The sequence below is a fragment of the Hemitrygon akajei genome, chromosome 1, assembly GCF_048418815.1.
Source record: "Hemitrygon akajei chromosome 1, sHemAka1.3, whole genome shotgun sequence".
NCBI classification, from domain to species: domain Eukaryota; kingdom Metazoa; phylum Chordata; class Chondrichthyes; order Myliobatiformes; family Dasyatidae; genus Hemitrygon; species Hemitrygon akajei.
In genome coordinates this window covers 224,201,838-224,220,875 of record NC_133124.1, presented here as the reverse complement: position 1 = coordinate 224,220,875, position 19,038 = coordinate 224,201,838, and the positions used below count along the sequence as shown (strand labels likewise).

The window sequence follows — 19,038 nt, the reverse complement described above, 5'->3', positions numbered from 1 at the left end:
TAACCAAGAGCTTCGTGAACTGGCAGACCAACACATTCTGGGTGAATCTGAGGACACAGATGGAGAAGAAGAAATAGCAACAAGGAACCTCACCACAAAATTCCATAGCACTAGCATCACCATGATCACATAAATCATGGACCAGTTCATCGATAATGACCCTGATTAGGAGCGAAGCAATAAGCCAAAGAAAAGTGTTGTCAACATGATTTCCTGCTACCGAGAACTGCTTCACGAGAAAAAACTTAAGTCAAACCTCAATGCCTTCTTGAAGAAGAAACCAAAGTTAGAGGAGCACCCATAGCCTGGTACCTCCTCTAAGATGTAACCAACACACGCTTCCCTCTGCTGCTGCTGTGATGTATTGCTGCTTTGCTGATGTACAGGTTAGGCCTATCTGCACATTTGTTATTCCACAAAATACTGTGTATACATAAAATATCATATATCTTGTGTTTTTCTTTTAAATCAGGCACACACACACACACACGTCTATTTTCATTATGTTATAATGACCCTGCATAACGATGATTTACATAGCGTTCCACCTCCAAGGAATGCATCCTTAGCATTAAGCAGGGTCTGAGTGCATTTAAGGCAGAGGTTGATGGATTCTTGATTTGTCAGAGCATGAAGGATACGGGGGGGTGGGGGGTGGTGGGAGTCAGGATTTTGGGGCTGAGACAGAAAATGGATGAAATGGTGGAGGAGCCTCGATGGGCCAAATAGTCTAATTCTGCTTCTATATCCTATGGTCTTATTAGGGATTGGGATAGTAAGTTGTGGGCATACTATATTGATGCTGGAACTGTGGCGACACTTGTAGGCTTGCCTCAGCACATCTTCAAACTGTGTTGGTCATTGACACAGGTGATGAATTTCACTATATATTTTGATGTTTCTATGTACATTTGAAAAATAAAGCTAATGATCAGGTACTCAATGCAAGGCATATTGAGAAAGTAAGGAGGCATGGGATCCAAGGGGACCTTGCTTTGTGGATTCGGAATTGGCTTGCCCACAGAAGGCAAAGAGTGGTTGCAGTCAGGTCATATTCTGCTTGGAGGTCAGTGATCAGTGGTGTACCTTAGGGATCTGTTCTGGGATCCCTTCTCTTCGTGATTCTTATAAATGACCTGGAGGAGGAAATGGAGGGATGGATTAATAAATTTGCTGATGACATAAAGGTTGGGGGTGTTGTGGATAGTGTGGAGGGCAGTCAGAGGTTACAATGGGACATCGATAGGATGCAAAACTGGGCTGAGAAATGGCAGATGGAGTTCAACCCAGATAAGTGTGATGTGGTTCATTTTGGTAGGTCAAATATGATGGCAGAATATAATATTAATGGTAAGACTCTTGGCAGTGTACAGGATCTGAGGGATCTTGGGGTCTGGGTCCATAGGACACTCAAAGTGCTGCGCAGGTTGACTGTGTGGTTAAGAAGGCATAAGGTGTATTGGCCTTCATCAACTGTGGGATTGAGTTCCAGAGCCGAGAGTCAGACCCTACTTGGAGCACTGTGCTCAGTACTGGTCACCTCACTACAGGAAGGATGTGGAAGCCATAGAAAGGGTGCAGAGGAGATTTACAAGGATGTTGCCTGGATTGGGGAGCATGCCTTATGAGAATAGGTTGAGTCAACTTGGTCTTTTCTCCTTGGAGTGACAGAGGATGGGGGTGACCTGGTAGAGGTGTATGAGATGATGAGAGGCATTGATTGTGTGGATAGTCAGAGGCTTTTTCCCCAGGGCTGAAATGGCTAACATGAGAGGGCACAGTTTTAAAGTGCTTGAAAGTAGGTACACAGAGGAGATGTCAGGGGTAAGTTGTTGATGTTGTTGTTTTTTACTCAGAGAGTGGTGAGTGCGTGGAATGGGCTGCCAGCGATGGTGGTGGAGGGGGATACAATGGGGTTTTTTAAGAGACTCTTGGATAGATACATGGAGCTTAGATAAATAGAGGGCTTTGGGTAACCCTAGGTAATTTCTAAAGTAAGTACATAAATATTGTAGGCCGAAGGGCTTGTATTATGCTGCATGTTTTCTATGCTTCTTTTTAAAGCCTGAATGATTTCGTGGGGACACACTCATCAACAGCTGTTTTAATAAAGTCTGTAACACGAAGGTCCTCAGATGAGTTCTTGCCCACTGACTCAAGGCTATCCTTTAAACATTCCTCTGCCTCCTGCGACCACCTCTTAGTTGTCTTGATCTCTGGAGCTTACTCAATAGGCTGAGTGGCCTAATTCTGCTCCTTTGTCTTATGGTCGTATATAATCAATGTATATAAGCTAGCTTAAGTATTTATACTTATTGTGTTTTTTTAAATTACATTCTTTGTCATTTTTTTGTGCTGCATCAGATCTGGAGTAACAATTTTTTTCACTCCCCTTGTACATGTACTGGAAATGACATTAAACAGCCTTGCTGTCGTCCACAAATTTGCTGATCCAGTTAACCATATTATTATCCAGATCACTGATGTAGGTGACAAATAACAAAGGACTCAGCACCAATCCCTACAGCACACCACTAGTCAGAGAGGCAATCAATTATTACCGCTCTCTGGCTTCTCCCACAAAGCCAATGCTTTATCCAATTTACTACCTCATCTTGAAGACACACACTGTAAACAAAATGTTGGTTTACAGGTGCAGCAGGCTATCAAGAAGGCAAATGGAATGTTGACCTTCATTGCTAGAGGGATTGAATTTAAGAGCAGGGATACTGGTGAGGCGCACCTGGAGTACTGCCTGCAGTTCTGGTCTCCTTACTCAAAGAATGCTATACTGGCTTTGGAGGCGGTGCAGAGGAGGTTCACCAGGTTGATTTCAGAGATGAAGGGGGTTAGACTATGAGGAGAGGTTGAGTCGCCTGGGACTGTACTCGCTGGAATTCAGAATAATGAGATCAGATCTTACAGAAACATAAAATCATGAAAGGGATGGATAAGATAGAGGTAGGAACATTGCTTCCAGTGGTAGGTGAGACTGGAACTAGGGGACATAGCATCAAGATTCGGGGCAGTAGATTTAGGATGGAGATGAGGAGGAACTGCTTTTCCCAGAGAGTGGTGAATCTGTGGAATTCTCTGCCCAATGAAGCAGTGCAGGCTACCTCAGTAAATATATTTAAGACAAGGTTGGATAGATTTTTGTATAGTAGGGGAATTAAGGGTTATGGTGAAAAGGCAGATAGGTGGAGATGAGTCCATGGCCAGATCAGCCATGATCTTATTGAATGGCAGAGCAGGCTTGACAGGCCAGATGGCTTACTCCTGCTCCTACTTATTATGTTCTTATGTAGTGATATTAAACCTGATTCTGAGTCTCAACCAACATAACCTAGTGCAGTACTGAGCAAATGGTGCCATGACAACACACAATAAGAAGCTTTCCCCTCTCGTTATTTTACTATTGTAAATAAAAGACCTTGGTTTACAAGTACATCGTTACTTGAAAGCAGTGACACAGTTAAAAAGGGTGCTGAATAAGGGTTGAGATGTCCTGTTACAATTGTGTAAAACATTTGAGATGCCACACATGGAGCATTGTGTGTAATTTGGTCACCGAGCTATAGGAAAGAAGAAAGGGGTGGGGAAAAAAATTACAAGGATGTTAACAGAACTGCAGGGCTTGAATTATACTGTTACTGTTTTCACTGGAGTTTAGGAAACTGAGGGGTGACACCTTATAGAGGCATATAAAATTATGAAGGGCATAGATGCAGCAGATAGTTACAGACATTTTCCCCCAGGAGAGGAAGTCTAAAACTAGACGGCATAAGTTTAAGGTGAGGGGAAAAATTTTGGTAAGGATCTGACAAGGCAAATTTTTCACATGGAGCTGTCAAGAGGCAATGGTAGAGGTGAATACAAATACATTTTTAAAATGTTTAGGCAGGTACATTGAAAGGAAATGTTTGGCAGAATATGTGCCAAATGTAGGCATCTCAATTGGTATGGACAAAATGCGGAAACGGTTCCTGTTTCTATCTGTATAATTCTATGGATATATGAAATAAGAGTGCATAAGTCCTGCATAAATGGTGAAAGAAACACATGACAAAACTACCTATCAGGCTTGTCAGACATCTGCTTCCACTCTGGAAGAGCCTGCACTTTTCACATTGATACCAAAACCCTCAAAACGTAACTGTGCTTAGTCAACCCTCTCTGGGACTTCATCAAAGAATCCTAGAAAGTCAGTGAAACACATTTTCACTTTATCAAATCTAGTCTGATTAAGAGTACTAACAATAACAACTGTACATTCAACTCAACAGAAAGTCAATGGAACCAAATTTTAGAAGGTGAAACATAAGGTGCAGCGAGTACTGTGCAGTACAATTGTTTAATGATATTAATTCTGAAGGATTTCTTGGTGTTTCTTTCTTACACAAAAAGATAAAGCTTGTTCAATATTTTTAAAATATATCACAGTGATCAATGTGGTATATTTAAATACAAAGGTATTAGTAGCAAATACTTTTAGGTCAAGGGGGGGATATGAGGAATTCTTCATCCTTCATACTTACATCACCATCTTTGGCCAGCTTTCTTCCGCATCGCATGCTGTGCATTTCAAACACTTCCTTGTTTATTTCCCTTGGCCTAGAGGGACCAGATCAAACTCTATTTAAAATCTCTTTATAATGCTAAATGTTGCACATTGTTAAAATGTGAAACAACCAGAAATGGGCTGAAGCAGGACATTAGCAAGACTATGATGAATATACTATTGGTCAGACACTAGGCTGAAGTGGGACATTAGGAAGAGCATGCTGAATATACTGCTGGTCAGACACTGGGCTGAAGTTGGACATTAGCAAGACTACAGTGTATATACGGTAGGTCAGACACCAGGCTGAAGCAGGACATTAGCACGACTAGGGTTGAGGGGAATGGGAACCAGAGTGCCAGAACAGTTAGTGGAGAGGTTGTGGAGGCAGATATTGGTAAGATCTCAAAGTCAGGAATCTAAAGGTTGAGCATGGTGCAACTAGTGTCCAATATTTCAATGCAAGAAGTACCATAGGAAAGGTGGATGAGCTCAGGCCATGGATCAATATCTGGAATTATGATATTGTAGCCATTAGTGAGACTTGGTTGCAGGAGGGGCAGGAGTGGCTGCTTAATATTCCGGGGTTCTGTTGTTTTAGACTTGACAGAGCAGGAGGGATTAAATGAGGAGGGGTGGTGAAAATGTAATGGCAGTGCTCTGACAGGTGAGGTGCACTGTCACCTAGTGAGGTGTTATGGGTGGAACTGAGAAATCATAAAGATATGACCACATTAATGGGGCTTTATTACAGACTAGGAACTTAGAGAAACAAATTTGTAGCAAGGTCGCAGATTGTTGCAAGAAATACAAGGTTGTTTTAGTAGGTGATTTTAACTTTCCACATATAGACTGGGAATCTCATACTGTAAAAGAACTAGATGGGATAGAGTTTGTCAAATGTGTTCAGGAAAGTTTCCTTCACTAGTACGTATTAGTCCCAATGAAAGAAAAAGATTTAGGCATCTACTACAAGGGAATGAGACAAGGCAGGTAACAGAAGTTTGTGTAGGGGACCACTTTGCATCTAACGATCACAATGTCATTAGTTTCAAAGTAAATATGCAAAAAGATATGTCTGGTCCACAGGTTGAGATACTAAACTGAAGAAAGGCCGATTTTGATGGATTGGCACAGGCTGTTTTCTGGCAAAGGTACACTTGGTAAGTGGGAGGCCTTCAAAGCAAAACTTTGAGAGTATAAAGCTTGCATGTGCCTGTCAGAGTAAAAGGTAAAGATAACAAGTGTAGGGAACCTTGGTTTGCAAGAAATATTGAGGGCCTGGTTAAGAGAAAAAAGGAGGTGCATAACAGGTATAGGCAGGTAGGAACAAATGAGACACTTACGCAGTACAAGAAATGCAAGAGAACACTTCAGAAATAAATCAGTAAGGCTAAAAGAAGGCATGAATTTGCTTAAGCAGACAAGGTGAAGGAAAATCCCAAGGTATTCTACAGATATGTTGTGCAAAAGGATTGCAAGGGAGAAAACTGGTCCTCTGGAAGACCAGACTGGTAATTCAAATGTGGAGCCAAAACAAATGAGGGAGATCTTAAATTAAAGATTTGCATTTGTACTTACTCAGGAGATGGACAGAGTCTACAGAAGTGAGGTAAAATAGCATCAACTTCATGGACCCTGTACAATTTACAGAGGATGTGTATGTTACTTTGAGGCAAATCAGGATGGATAAAATCCCCATGGCCTGACAAGGTGTTTCTTGGACCCTATGGGAGGCAAGTGTAGAAATTGCCGAGGCCCTAGCAGAGACTTTTAAATCAACCTTAGTGATAGGAGAGGTACCAGAGGATTAGAGGATAGCCAATGTTGTTTGTTGTTAAAAAACGATTTTAAATAGAAACCAGGAAATTATAGGCCGGTGAGTCTGACATCAGTTGTGGGAAAAATGTTACAAGGTATTTGGAAAGACATGCACTAATTAAGAATAGTCAGCATGGCTTCATGCCTGTTTAAACCATCTTCTTGAGCTTTCCATGGAAGTCACCAGGAAAGTGGATGAAGGCAAGGCAGTGGATGTTTCTATATGGACTTTCATATGGATTTGATAAGGTGCTGCATGGGAGGTTGGTCAAATAGGTTCAGTTGCTCAGCATTCAAGATGAGGCAGTAAATTGGATTAAACACTGGCTTTGTGAGAGAACAGTAGTAAATGGTTGCCTCTCTAACTAGTGGTGTGCCCCAGATGTCTGTGCTGGGTCCTTTGTCACCTATATCAATGATCTGGATGATAATGTAGACAACTGGATCAACAAATTTGTAGATGACAGGAAGACAAGGAGTGCAGTGGACAGTGAGGAAGACTATCATGGCTTGCGGAAGGATCTGCATTCAGCTGGAAAAAAGGCGGATGGAATTTAATGCAGACAAGTGCGAGTTTTTGCACTTTGATAGGAACAACCAGGATAGGTCTTAACAGTAAACTGTAGGGCAATAAGGAGTGTGGTAGAACAAAGGGATCTGGGACTCGAGGTCCATAATTCGTTGTAAGTGGTGTCGCATGTAGATAAGGTCATAAAGAAAGCTTTTGGCACATTGGACTTCATAAATCAATGTATTGAGTACAGGAGATGAGATATTACATTGAAGTTGTATAAGACATTGGTGAGGCCTAATCTGGAGTATTATGTGGAATTTTGGTCACCTACCTACAGGAAAGATGTAAACAAGGTTGAAAGAGCACAGATAAAATTTACAAGAATGTTGCTGGGTCTGGAGGACCTGAGTTATAAGAAAAGTAGAATAGGTTGGGATTTTATTTCTTGGAACACAGAAGATTGAGAGGAGAATTGATAGAGGTATACAAAATTATGAGAGGTATAGACAGGGTAAATGCAAGCAGGCTTTTTGCACTGAGGTTGGGCGGGACTGTGATCAGACAGCATGGGTTCAGGTTGAAAGGTGAAAAGTTTAAGGGAACATGATGGGAAACTTTTCCACTCTGGGGGCTGCGAAACTGTGGAATGACCTGCTTGCACAAGTGGTGCATGCAAGCTCGATAAGAACATTTAAGAGAAGTTTGGATAGGCTAGGGTCTGGAAGGCTATGGTCCTAGTGCAGGTCAATGACAGTAAGCAGTTTAATTGGTTTCAGCATGGGCTAGATGGGCCAAAGGGGCTGTTTCTGTGCTGTACTTCTCTATGACTACCATCAATATACTGTAGGTCAGACATCAGTCTGATGCAGGAGATTAGCAAGACCACGACGAATGTACTGTAGGTAGCAAAATAAATTTTTGCACAGAAAGTGACACCATTTTCTTATTTGGAGTCAGAGAGCCCATTTCCTTGCTGTTAGGTAATGTTACAGCTATATAAGACCTTGGTCAGACCCCACTTGAGTACTGTGTTCGGTTCTGGTCACCTCACTACAGGAAGGATGTGGATACTATAGAGAGAGTGCAGAGAAGAATTACAAGGATAGAAACATAGAAAAACTACAGCACAATAAAGGCCCTTCAGCCCACAAAGCTGTGCCAAACATGTCCTTACTTGAGAAATTACCAAGAGTTACCCATAGCCCTTTATTTTTCTGAGCTCCATGTACCTGTCCAGGAGTCTCTTAAAAGACCCTATCATATCCGCCTCCACCACCGTTGCCAGCAGCCCATTCCACACACTCACCACTCTCTCTGTAAAAAACTTACCCCTGACATCTCCATGGTACCTACTTCCAAGCACCTTAAAACTGTGCCCTCTCATGTTGGCCATTTCAGCCCTGGGAAAAAGCCTCTGACTATCCACATGATCAATGTCTCTCATCATCTTATATACCTCTATCAGGTCACCTCTCATTCTCCGTTGCACCAAGGAAAAAAGGCCAAGTTCATTCAAACTATTCTCATAAGGCATGCTCCCCAATCTAGGCAACATCCTTGTAAATCTTCTCTGCACCCTTTCTATGGTTTCCACATCTTTCCTGTAGTGGGGCGACTAAAACTGAGCATAGTATTCCAAGTGGGGTCTGACCAGGGTCCTATTTAGCTGGAACATTACTTCTCGGCTCCTAAAATCAATTCCACGATTGTTGAAGTCCAATGCATGGTATGCTTTCTTAACCAGAGGGTCAACCTGCGCAGCAGTCCTGAGTATCCTATGGACTCGGACCCCAAGACCCCTCTGATCATCTACACTGCCAAGAGTCTTACCATTAACACTATATTCTGTCATCATACTTGACCTACCAAAATGAACCACCTCACACTTCTCTGGGTTGAACTCCATCTGCCACTTCTCAGCCCAGTTTTGTATCTATCAATGTCCCTTTGTAACCTCTGATAACCCTCCACACTATCCACAGCACTCCTAACCTTTGTGTCATCACCAAATTTACAAACCCATCCCTCCACTTCCTCATCCAAGTCATTTATAAAAATCATGAAGACTAGGGGTCCCAGAACAGATCCCTGAGGCACACCACTGGTCACCAACCTCCATGCAGAGTATGGCCAGTCTACAACCACTCTTTGCCTTCTGTGGGCAAGCCAGTTCTGGATCCACAAAGCAATTTCCTCTTGGATCCCATGCCTTCTTACTTTCTCAATAAGCCTTGCATGGGGTACCTTGTCAAATGCCTTGCTGAAATCCATATACACTATATCTACTGTTCTACCATCATCGTGTTTAGTCACATCCTCAAAAAATTCAATCAGGCTCGTAAGGCATAACCTGCCTTTTACAAAGCCATGCTGACTATTCCTAATCATATTATGCCTCTCCAGATGTTTATAAATCCTGCCTCTCAAGATCTTCTCTATCAACTTACCAACCACTGAAATAAGACTCACTGATCTAATTTCCTGGGCTATCTTTACTCCCTTTCTTGAATAACGGAACAACATCTGCAACCCTCCAATCCTCCAGAACCTCTCCCATCCCCATTGATGATGCAAAGATCATCACCAGAGGCTCAGCAATCTCCTCCTTGCTTCCCACAGTAGCCTGGGGTACATCTCGACTGGTCTCGGTGACTTATCCAGCTTGATGCTTTCCAAAAGCTCCTGCACATCCTCTGTCTTAAAATCTACATGCTCAAGTTTTTCAGTCCACTGAAAATCATCCCTACAATTGCCAAGATCCTGTTCCGTAGTGAATACTGAAGCAAAGTACTCATTAAGTACCTCTGCTATCTCCTCCGGTTCCATACACACTTTTCCACTGACACACTTGATTGGTCCTATTCTCTCATGTCTTATCCTCTTGCTCTTCACATACTTATAGAATGCCTTAGGATTTTCCTTAATCCTGTCCACCAAGGCCTTCTCATGGCCCTTTCTGGCTCTCCTAATTTCTTTCTTGAGCTCCTTCCTGCTAGCCTTATAATCTTCTAGCTCCCTATCATTAACGAGCTTTTTGAACTTTTCGTCAGCACTTCTTTTTTTCTTGACTAGATTTACAACAGCCTTTGTACACCATGGTTCCTGTACCCTACTATCTTTCCCTGTCACATTGGAAGGTACCTATGCAGAACTCCACGTAAATATCTCCTGAACATTTGCCTGAGAACATCTGTTTCTAATTTATGCTTCCAAGTTCCTGCCTGATAGCCTCATATTTTCCCTTACTCCAATGATATGGTAAAGACAATAGAATTATGATCACTATCTCCAAAATGCTCTCCCACTGAGAGATCTGATACCTGCAGGTTCATTTCCCAATACCAGATCAAGTACAGCCTCTCCTCTTGTAGGCTTATCTACATATTGTGTCAAGAAACTTTCCTGAACACACCATACAAACTCTACCTGATCTAAACCCCTCACTCTAGGGGTTTGCCAATCGCTATTTGGGAAATTAAAATCTTCCACTACGACAACCCTGTTATCATTACACCTTTCTAGAATCTGCCTCCCTATCTGTTCGATATCCCTGTTACTATTGTGTGGCCTATAAAAAACACCAGCAGATTTACTGACTCCTTCCTGTTCCTAAGTTCCACCCACAGAGACTCCGTAGACAATCCCTCCGTGTCTTCCACCTTTTCTGCAGCCGTGACACTATCTCTGATCAACAGTGCCACACCCTGTGGTGAACTAGATATACCTGTCTGACTGCTCCTGTGGCTCCTCCCAAGACCCTGCTGACTACCCCTGTGGCTCCTCCCACAGACCCCTGTATAAAGGCGACTGTGGCCTGCTGCTCTCCCTCATTTTCCCCAGGATGTAGTGTTGTTCTTCAGTCAATAAAAGCCGATATCTCACTTCCTAAGTCTCGGCGTGAGTTATTGATGGTGCATCACACCCCCACCTCTTTTGCCTCCCTCCCTGTCCTTTCTGAAATCTCTAAAGCCTGGCACCCGAATTAACCATTCCTGTCCCTGAGCCATCCAAGTCTCTGTAATGGCCACAACATCATAGCTCCAAGTACTGATCCATGCTCTAAGCTCATCTGCTTTGTTCATAATACTCCCTGCATTAAAGTAGACATATCTCAAACCATCGGTCTGAGCTCATCCCTTTTCTATCACCTGCCTATCCTCCCTCTCACACTGTCTCCAAGATTTCTCTATTTGTGAGCCAACCGCCTCTTCCTCCATCTCTTCAGTTTGGTTCCCACCCCCCAGCAATCCTAGTTTAAACTATCCCCAATAGCCTTAGCAAACCTCCCCGCCAGGATATTGGACCCCCTGGGATTCAAGTGCAAACCGTCCTTTTTCTACAGGTCACTCCTGCCCTAGAAGAGGTCCCAATGATCCAGAAATCTGAATCCTTGTCCCCTGCTCCAATCCCTCAACCATGCATTTATCCTCCACCTCACTCTATTCCTATACTCACTGTTACGTGGCATAGGCAGTAATCCCAAGATTACTACCTTTGTGATCCTGCTTCTCAATTTCCTTCCTAACTCTCTGTAGTCTGCTTTCAGGACCTCCTCCCTTTTCCTGCCTATGCTGTTGGTACCAATATGTACCACGACCTCTGGCTGTTCTCCTTCCCACTTCAGGATGTCTTGGACACGATCAGAAATATCCTGGACCCTGGCACCTGTGAGGCAAACTACTATCCGTGCTTCATTCCTGCATCCACAGAATTGCCTGTTTGACCCCTTAACTATAGAGTCCCCTATCACTATGCCATTCTCTTCCTTTCCCCACCTTTCTGAGCCACAGGGCCAGACTCTGTGCCAGAGGTGCAGCCACTGTTGCTTCCCCCAGGTAGGCTGATCCCCCCCAACAGTACTCAAATAACAGTACTTATTGTCAAGGGGTACAGCCACAGGGGTGCTCTCTAGCCTCTGACTCCTGTCCTTCCCTCTCCTGAATGTTGCCCACTTATCTGTCTCCCAAGGCCCCAAAGTGACTAACTGCCTATCGCTCCTCTCTATCACCTCCTCACTCTCCCTAACCAGACAAAGGTCATCGAGCTGCATCTCTAGTTCCCTAACACGGTCCCTAAGAAGCTACAGCTCGACACACCTGGCACCTGGTGCAGATGTGGCCGTCTGGGAGACTCCTGGACCTCCCACATCTGACTTCGAGCAGAGAAAACTGGCCTCACACACATACTTCCTGTCTGTATTCTAAATTGGCATCCTACCTCATCTTGACCTGTTATTGCTGAAGTCCTGTTGAGCCAAAGCCTTCCTACTCTGTCTCCCTCTATAAGGTGTCTCCTTTTAAACTCTTCTCGCTATTCTCACTAGCTGACGTCCATGCACTTGTGCAGTCGTGCCCTGATCAAACTGCTGAAGAAATAACCTGTTATTTCTGGATGTTGCTTGGATTGGAGGGCGTACCTTATGAGAACAGGTTGAGTGAAGTTGGCCTTTTCTCTTTGGAGCAACAGAAGATGAGAGGTGATCTGACAGAGGTGTATTAGATGATGAGGGACACTGATTGTGTGGATAGTCAGGGGCTTTTTTCCAGGGCTGAAACTGCTAACACGAGGAGGCATAGTTTTAAGGTGCTTGGAAATAGGTATCGAGGGAATGTCAGAGATAAGTTTTTCCACACAAAGAGTGGTGGGTCCGTGGAATGCACTGCCGACAGCGGTGGTGGAGGCGGATACGATAGGGTCTTTTAAGAGACTCCTGGATAGGTACATGGAGCTTAGAAAAATAGAGATCTATGCGGAAGGGTAATTCAAGGCAGTTTCTAGAGTAGGTTACATGGTTGGCACAACATTGTGGGCTGAAGGGCCTGTAATGTGCTGTAGATTTCTACGTTCTATGTATGGCTCTTCAACACAACTGGTCCATGCTGACTAAGATGCTTATCCACATTAGTCCCATTTGCCATAATGTCATGTAATATGGGCCAGCATTTGGCCCATAATCTCCTAAACTCTTCCAATGGAAAGAAAGTCTAACTGTAGTAAAAAAAGCTTTGGTGAGATCGTATCATGGCAACAGATGAATACGTGTGTTAAAGTCCCACTGTGTAGGTGCAGCACAGGACAATTTTGTCCAAGGCCCTTGATCGTGTGATGAGATGAAGGTGGACAAAGTACCCAATGTCATAAGCCTTCACATCGAGCAAAGAAGTCTGTGGCATTTGATATCATACTCATTCTTCTGTTGCAGAAAATCTTTAGGAGAGGGAAGGATAGATGGGGATAGAAATTGAGAAACTGGAATCTTGGAGATTGGCAACACATACAAAATGCTAGAGGAAGTTAGCAGGCCGGGCAGCATCTATGGAAAAGAGTACAGCTGATGTTTCGAGCTGAGACCCTTCAACATGATTGGATCGGGTTTAGAGTAGGTTTGCTGATACAAGATGAATTAAGTCTTAAGGAATCTAGGTACATTCTTTGTTGTTGATACCGAACACTAGGTCAGTCAGGTTCTCTTTGAGTCTATTCAAATTAAATGAATCTTGGCTGTGGAGTTGCCAATATTCTAAAAGATATTTCAAGTACATTCAAACAGATAGATTGATAGGAAAGGTTTAGAGCAGGAGTTCCAAATCTGGGGTTCACGGATGTCTCGGTTACTGGTAAGAGTCCATGGCATAAAAAGGTCATGAACCCCTGGCTTAAAGGGATATGGGTGAAACACGGGCCAAAAGGATTTGCTCTAGAAAGCATAGAAGAGTTGTTGTATAACTCTATGGCAAAGAATACAGTTGGTGCTTCCAAGAAGGTCCTCTGGATGGTGGAATTAATAGCTTCATACAGTCTAATTGTTCTACTTTAAGGTTGTGGCTTTTTCTTCGAATCCTGGCCAAATAACTGAAAACCCATGCTATCACAAAAATTGTGATTTAAAAGATAAGTAACACCATTATTTGATAAAAAGTCAGGCCACCTACCCAAGATCATTGTCTTGCTCAGTCCTCAGCATTGCAAACCACTGCTGCTTGTATACGGCGGCAAGCCAGTCTGAGAAGCAGAATTTGTTGTTAGATTCATGGAAAGACTTCACAGCTCAGCAATATTAGGACAGGCAGGATTGAAAAAATTAGGACTGTTACACTTCCTCCACAGCAGTTCTTAAAATCAGTTCTTGCTGCACTGAAGCACCAACATGCACTCAGTTGATATACAGCATGGTGAAATATTAATGCAGGATCGCTCAGCAAAAATCATACACAATACTTTCTCTGTCAGTTCAGCAATTGGTAAATTTGTCTCATTTTTAACATTAAAAAAATCAGGTTAAGTTGCCAACAATTCCATATGGAATCATGTTTTGGATACTCTTTGAATGTGTCTGGCAGCTCTTATAGTAGGAAGACTATTTTTTAAGTACCCCAAAATAAAAACTGTGCTTACAATTCCCTCGATCATTGTCAAATGCATTCACATACAGTACCTATAAAAAGTATTCAACCCCCTTGCAAGTTTTCATGTTTTATTATTTTACAACATTGAATCAATGGATTTAATTTGGCTTTTTTGACACTGATTAACAGGAAAAGACTTTTGTATCAAAGTGAAATCAGATCTCTACAAAGTGATCTAAGTTAATTACAAATATAAAATACAAAATAATTGATTGCATAAGTATTCACTCCCTTTAATATGACACATCAAATCATCACTGGTGCAGCCAATTGGCTTTAGAAGTCACATAATTAGTTAAATGGAGATTGGCAGTGAGATCAAGGTGTTGATTGTAGTAAAAATAAACCTGTATCTGGAGGTTCTGACTGTTGGTGGGTCAGTATCCTAGCAAAAACTGCACCATGAAGACAAAAGAACACTACAAGCAACTCCACGAAAAGTTTATTGAAAAGTACAAATCAGGAGATGGATACAAGAAAATTTCCAAGTCACTGAATGTACCTTGGAGTACAGTTAAGGCAATCTTCAGGAAAAGTAAAGAATTTGGCACAGCTGTAAATCTGCCTAGATCAGGCCATCCTCAAAAACTGAGTGACTGCAAGAAGGGGACTAGTGAAGGAGGTCAGCAAGGGACCTATCTGGAGAAGATACAAATTTCAGTGGCTGAGATGGGAGAGACTTTGCATACAGCAACTGTTGCTCAGGTGTTTCACCAGTCACAGCTTTATGGGAGAATGGCAAAGACAAAGCCGCTGTTGGGGGAAAAAAAACCTCACATGAAATCTTGGCTAGAGTTTGCAAGAATGCATGTAGGAGACACTAAAGTCAACTGGAAGAAAGTTCTATGGTCTGATGAAACCAAAATTGAGCTTTTTAGCTGTCAGAGTAAACACTGCACATCATCAAAAACACACTATTCCCACTGTGAAACATGGTGGTGGCTGCATCATGTTGTGCTTCACTGCAGTAGGCCCTAAAAGGCCTGTGAAGGTAGAAGGTAAAATGAATGCAGCAAAATACAGGAAAATCCTGGAGGAAAACCTGATGCAGTCTGCAAGAAAACTACAACTTGGGAGATGTTTCCCAGCAAGACAATGACATCAAGCATAAAGCCAAAGCTACACAGGAATGGCTTAAAAACAACAAAGTTAATGTCCGGGAGTGGCCAAGTCAGAGTCCAAATCTCAATCCAATTGAGAAATTGCGGCTGGACTTGAAAAGGGCTGTTCACTCATGATCCCCATGCAATCTGACAGAGCTTAAGCAGTTTTGTAAAGAAGAATGGAGAAAAATTGCAGTTTCCAGATGTGAAAAGCTGATAGAGACCTAACCACACAAACTGAAGGCTGTAATTGCTGCCAAAGGTGCATCTACTGAATATTGACTTGAAGGGGGTGAATAATCATGCAATCAATTATTTTGTGTTTAATAATAGTAATAAATTTTGACCAAATTATTGAAATGTGTTTTTATTTTGACACAAAAGAGTTTTGTCAGTGTCATAAAAGCCAAATTAAATCCACTGGGATTCAATGTTGTAAAACAATAAAACATGAAGACTTGTGAGTACTTTTTATAGGTACTTGGTATTGGTACTTCTGTTTGTCAAGTAGACATCCAGCAATATTTTAACTTTGTATTTATCATGACTAACCAAACCACAACTTTCAAGTGTTATTTCTATCTACACTTCAGTAATCCACACCAATTACTATAATAATGATTATTTAAATGTCTAACATGCACGTGACAGACACCTGGAAAATTGATTCCAACAGCTCAACCAGCGAGAAGAGCAGGCCACAACAACGAGTTTTCTTGCAGTTGTTGAAAGCTTGTTTAAAAGGAAAATGTGGTCGCGCTGATACACAACGAGTGAAAACGACATGCTGAGTCGAGCAGGGTCTAGTTGAACTGTTTATTGTTTCAATCCGTGCATGCTTAAGTGCCGGCTCCCAGCATCCACCGCTCTTTCTGGGGCGGAAGTGACGTCGGCTTCCAGATCGAGGTCTGCCCCGCACTCAGAGCCCTCTCGGTTGCTGCTGGCTGCGGACCCCCCCAGACCCCCCAGACCCCCCACATGCACCCCCCCCCACCCCCCCAGAACCAGAGCTAGGAGGTGCAGAGTCCACAGCCTGCACACTGTTAGCTCTTTTAGGTGGTTGGCCTCGTCGTCGTGGGGGTGGCACTGCAACCGGGCGTTCAAGGTCTAGATGTGCCAGTTTGAGACGGTCAATGGTAAAAGTCTCTTCACGACCGCCGATGTCAAGAATGTAGGTCGTCCCATTATGATGCACCACCCTCCTTTGTATGGTCGCTGCAGGGGTGGTCTGTGCACGCCCCAACAAACGATAACATTCTTGCTCTATTGTAGGTCCTTGGGCACAAAAGAGGGTATTGATCCGTGATGGGACGATGGGACTGGGGCAAGTGTTCCAAGCTGCTCCCGGAGTTTAGTTAGGACCGCCGTAGGTGTGTCCTCCTGGCCATGGGGTGCTGGCACAAACTCACCGGGAATTGTGAGCGGGGCACCATAAACAAATTCGGCTGATGATGCGGCCAGGTCCTCCTTGGGTGCCGTGTGGATGCCAAGCAGCATCCAGGGGAGTTCATCAACCCAATCTGGCCCTCAGAGGCATGCCATCAGGGCTGACTTCAAGTGCCTGTGGAAACGTTCCACCAGGCCGTTGGACTGCGGGTAGTAAGCAGTCGTTTGGTGGAGCTGGGTTCTGAGGAGTTGTGCCAGTGCAGACCACAAAGCTAATGTGAACTGCACACCCTTCTGAAGTGACGTGGGCTGGGAGTCTGAACTGTGCCACCCAGATGGTAATCAGGGATCTGGCGCATGTCTCCGTGGCCGTGTCAGTGACTGGGATAGCTTTCGGCCACCTTGTGAACCAGTCCACCATGGTGAACAGGTATCTCGCTCCTCTCGAAACCGGCAGTGGGCCCCTCACATGCCTCTGGATTTTGGAGGTTTGACAGTGCATGCATGTCCTGGCCCAGTGCCCGACCTGCTTGCATAGGCCGTGCCACACAAACCTGTCTGCGATCAGCCAGGTGGTCGCCCAGATGGAAGGATGGGCTAAACCGTGCAAGGCGTTGAAATCGCGGCGCCTCCAAGCGGTCAGGACAATGGGCCGAGGTTGCCCAGTGGACACATTGCAAAGGAGCTCATTACCTTCAAGCCCAATGGGTATGTCTTCGAGACAGAGTCCTGAGACTGCGGTTCAGTACGCCGGCATCTCGCCGTCTAGTCGTTGCGCCTTAGCTAATGCCACAAAATCCACCCCTGGAGACAGAGAGTACACTGATCGGACAGAGGTGCGTGACAGCACGTCGGCTACCATGTTGTTCTTCCCGGAGATGTGCTTGTTTGTGGTGGTAAACTCCAAGATGTACGACAGGTTGCGTTGCTGGCGGCCCGACCACAGGTCCGACACTTTGGCAAACACGAAAGTGAGGAGCTTGTGGTCTGTGAAGACCGTGAACTCCCTCCCTTCCAGGAAATACCTGAAGTGCCAGATGGCAAGGTACAGGGCCAGCAGCTCCCTGTCGAAAGTGCTGTACTTAAGTTCCGGAGGGGGGGGGGGGTCATAGGTGCCGGCTGAAAAAAGTGAGCGTCTTCCACTAGCCTCCAATGAGCTGCTTGAGCACGCCACCAACTGCCGCATCAGAGGCATCCACAGTGAGGGCAGTGGGGACGTCGACCCAAGGGTGGACCAGGAGAGTGGCGTTTGCTAGTATGTTCTTGGATTGTTCGAAAGCCGCTGTTGCCTCCTCTGTCCAGGTGACCTCTTTGACCTTGCTGGACATCAAGCCGAAGGGGCCACATGATCCGGGCCGCTGAGGGCAGGAAACGGTGGTAAAAGTTAACCATCCCAACAAATTCCTGCAGGCCTTTATCAGTGCTAGGTCTGGCAAATTGGCAGACGGCTTCAACTTTTGTCGGCAGGGGCACAGCTCCATGGCGGTCCAATCGGTGTCCCAAGAAGTCGATGGTGGGTAGGCCGAACTGGCACTTGGTGGGGTTGATAGCCAGGCCATAGTCGCTTAGGCGGCGGCAGAGCAGGCGTAAATGTACTAGATGTTCGTGGTGGGAGTGGCTGGCGATAAGTATGTCATCCAGGTGGATGAACAGAAAGTCCAGATCTTGCCCTACTGTGTCCATCAGGTGCTGGAACGCCTGCACCGCGTTTTTGAGCCCGAACGGCATCCTGAGGAACTCGAACAGGCCAAAGGGGGTAATGAGGGCCATCTTGGATACATCATCCGGGTGGACTGGGATCTGATGATACCCTCGGACCAGGTCAATCTTCAAAAAGATGCGCACCCCGTGCAGGTTGGCCGTAAAGTCCTGGATGTGTGGTACTGGATAGTGATTGGACGTGGTGGCATTGTTCAGCCTCCTATAGTCACTGCATGGTCCCCACCCTCCCACAGACTTGGGCACCATATGGAGTGGGGAGGCTCACGGGCTGTCGGAACGCCGCACAATCCCCATCTCCTCCATCTTCTTGAATTCCTCTTTCGTGAGGCAGAGCTTGTCGGGCGGTAGCCTGCGGGTCCGGGCATGAAGGGGAAGTCCCTTTGTGGGGATGTGGTGCATCACGCCGTGCTTGGGGTCTGTTGAGGAAAACTGCAGCGTGATGATAGATGGGAACTTCGATAACACTCTGGCGAATTTGTTGTCAGAATACGTGATGGAGTCCAAGTGTGGGGCCGGTAACCTGAC

At 44.5% G+C, this 19,038-nt stretch overlaps 1 protein-coding gene across 1 annotated transcript in view; it reads right to left on the bottom strand.

Annotated features, from left to right (window-relative positions):
* gmcl1 (germ cell-less, spermatogenesis associated) overlaps positions 1 to 19,038 on the bottom strand; it is a 260,756-nt gene that overhangs the window by 76,014 nt on the left and 165,704 nt on the right. The window contains exons 10-11 of the mRNA XM_073062046.1: positions 13,829 to 13,898; positions 4,539 to 4,614 (exon numbers count right to left, since the gene is read on the bottom strand). Coding sequence (XP_072918147.1) covers positions 4,539 to 4,614; positions 13,829 to 13,898 — 146 coding nt within the window. The remainder of the gene's footprint in view (positions 1 to 4,538; positions 4,615 to 13,828; positions 13,899 to 19,038) is intronic.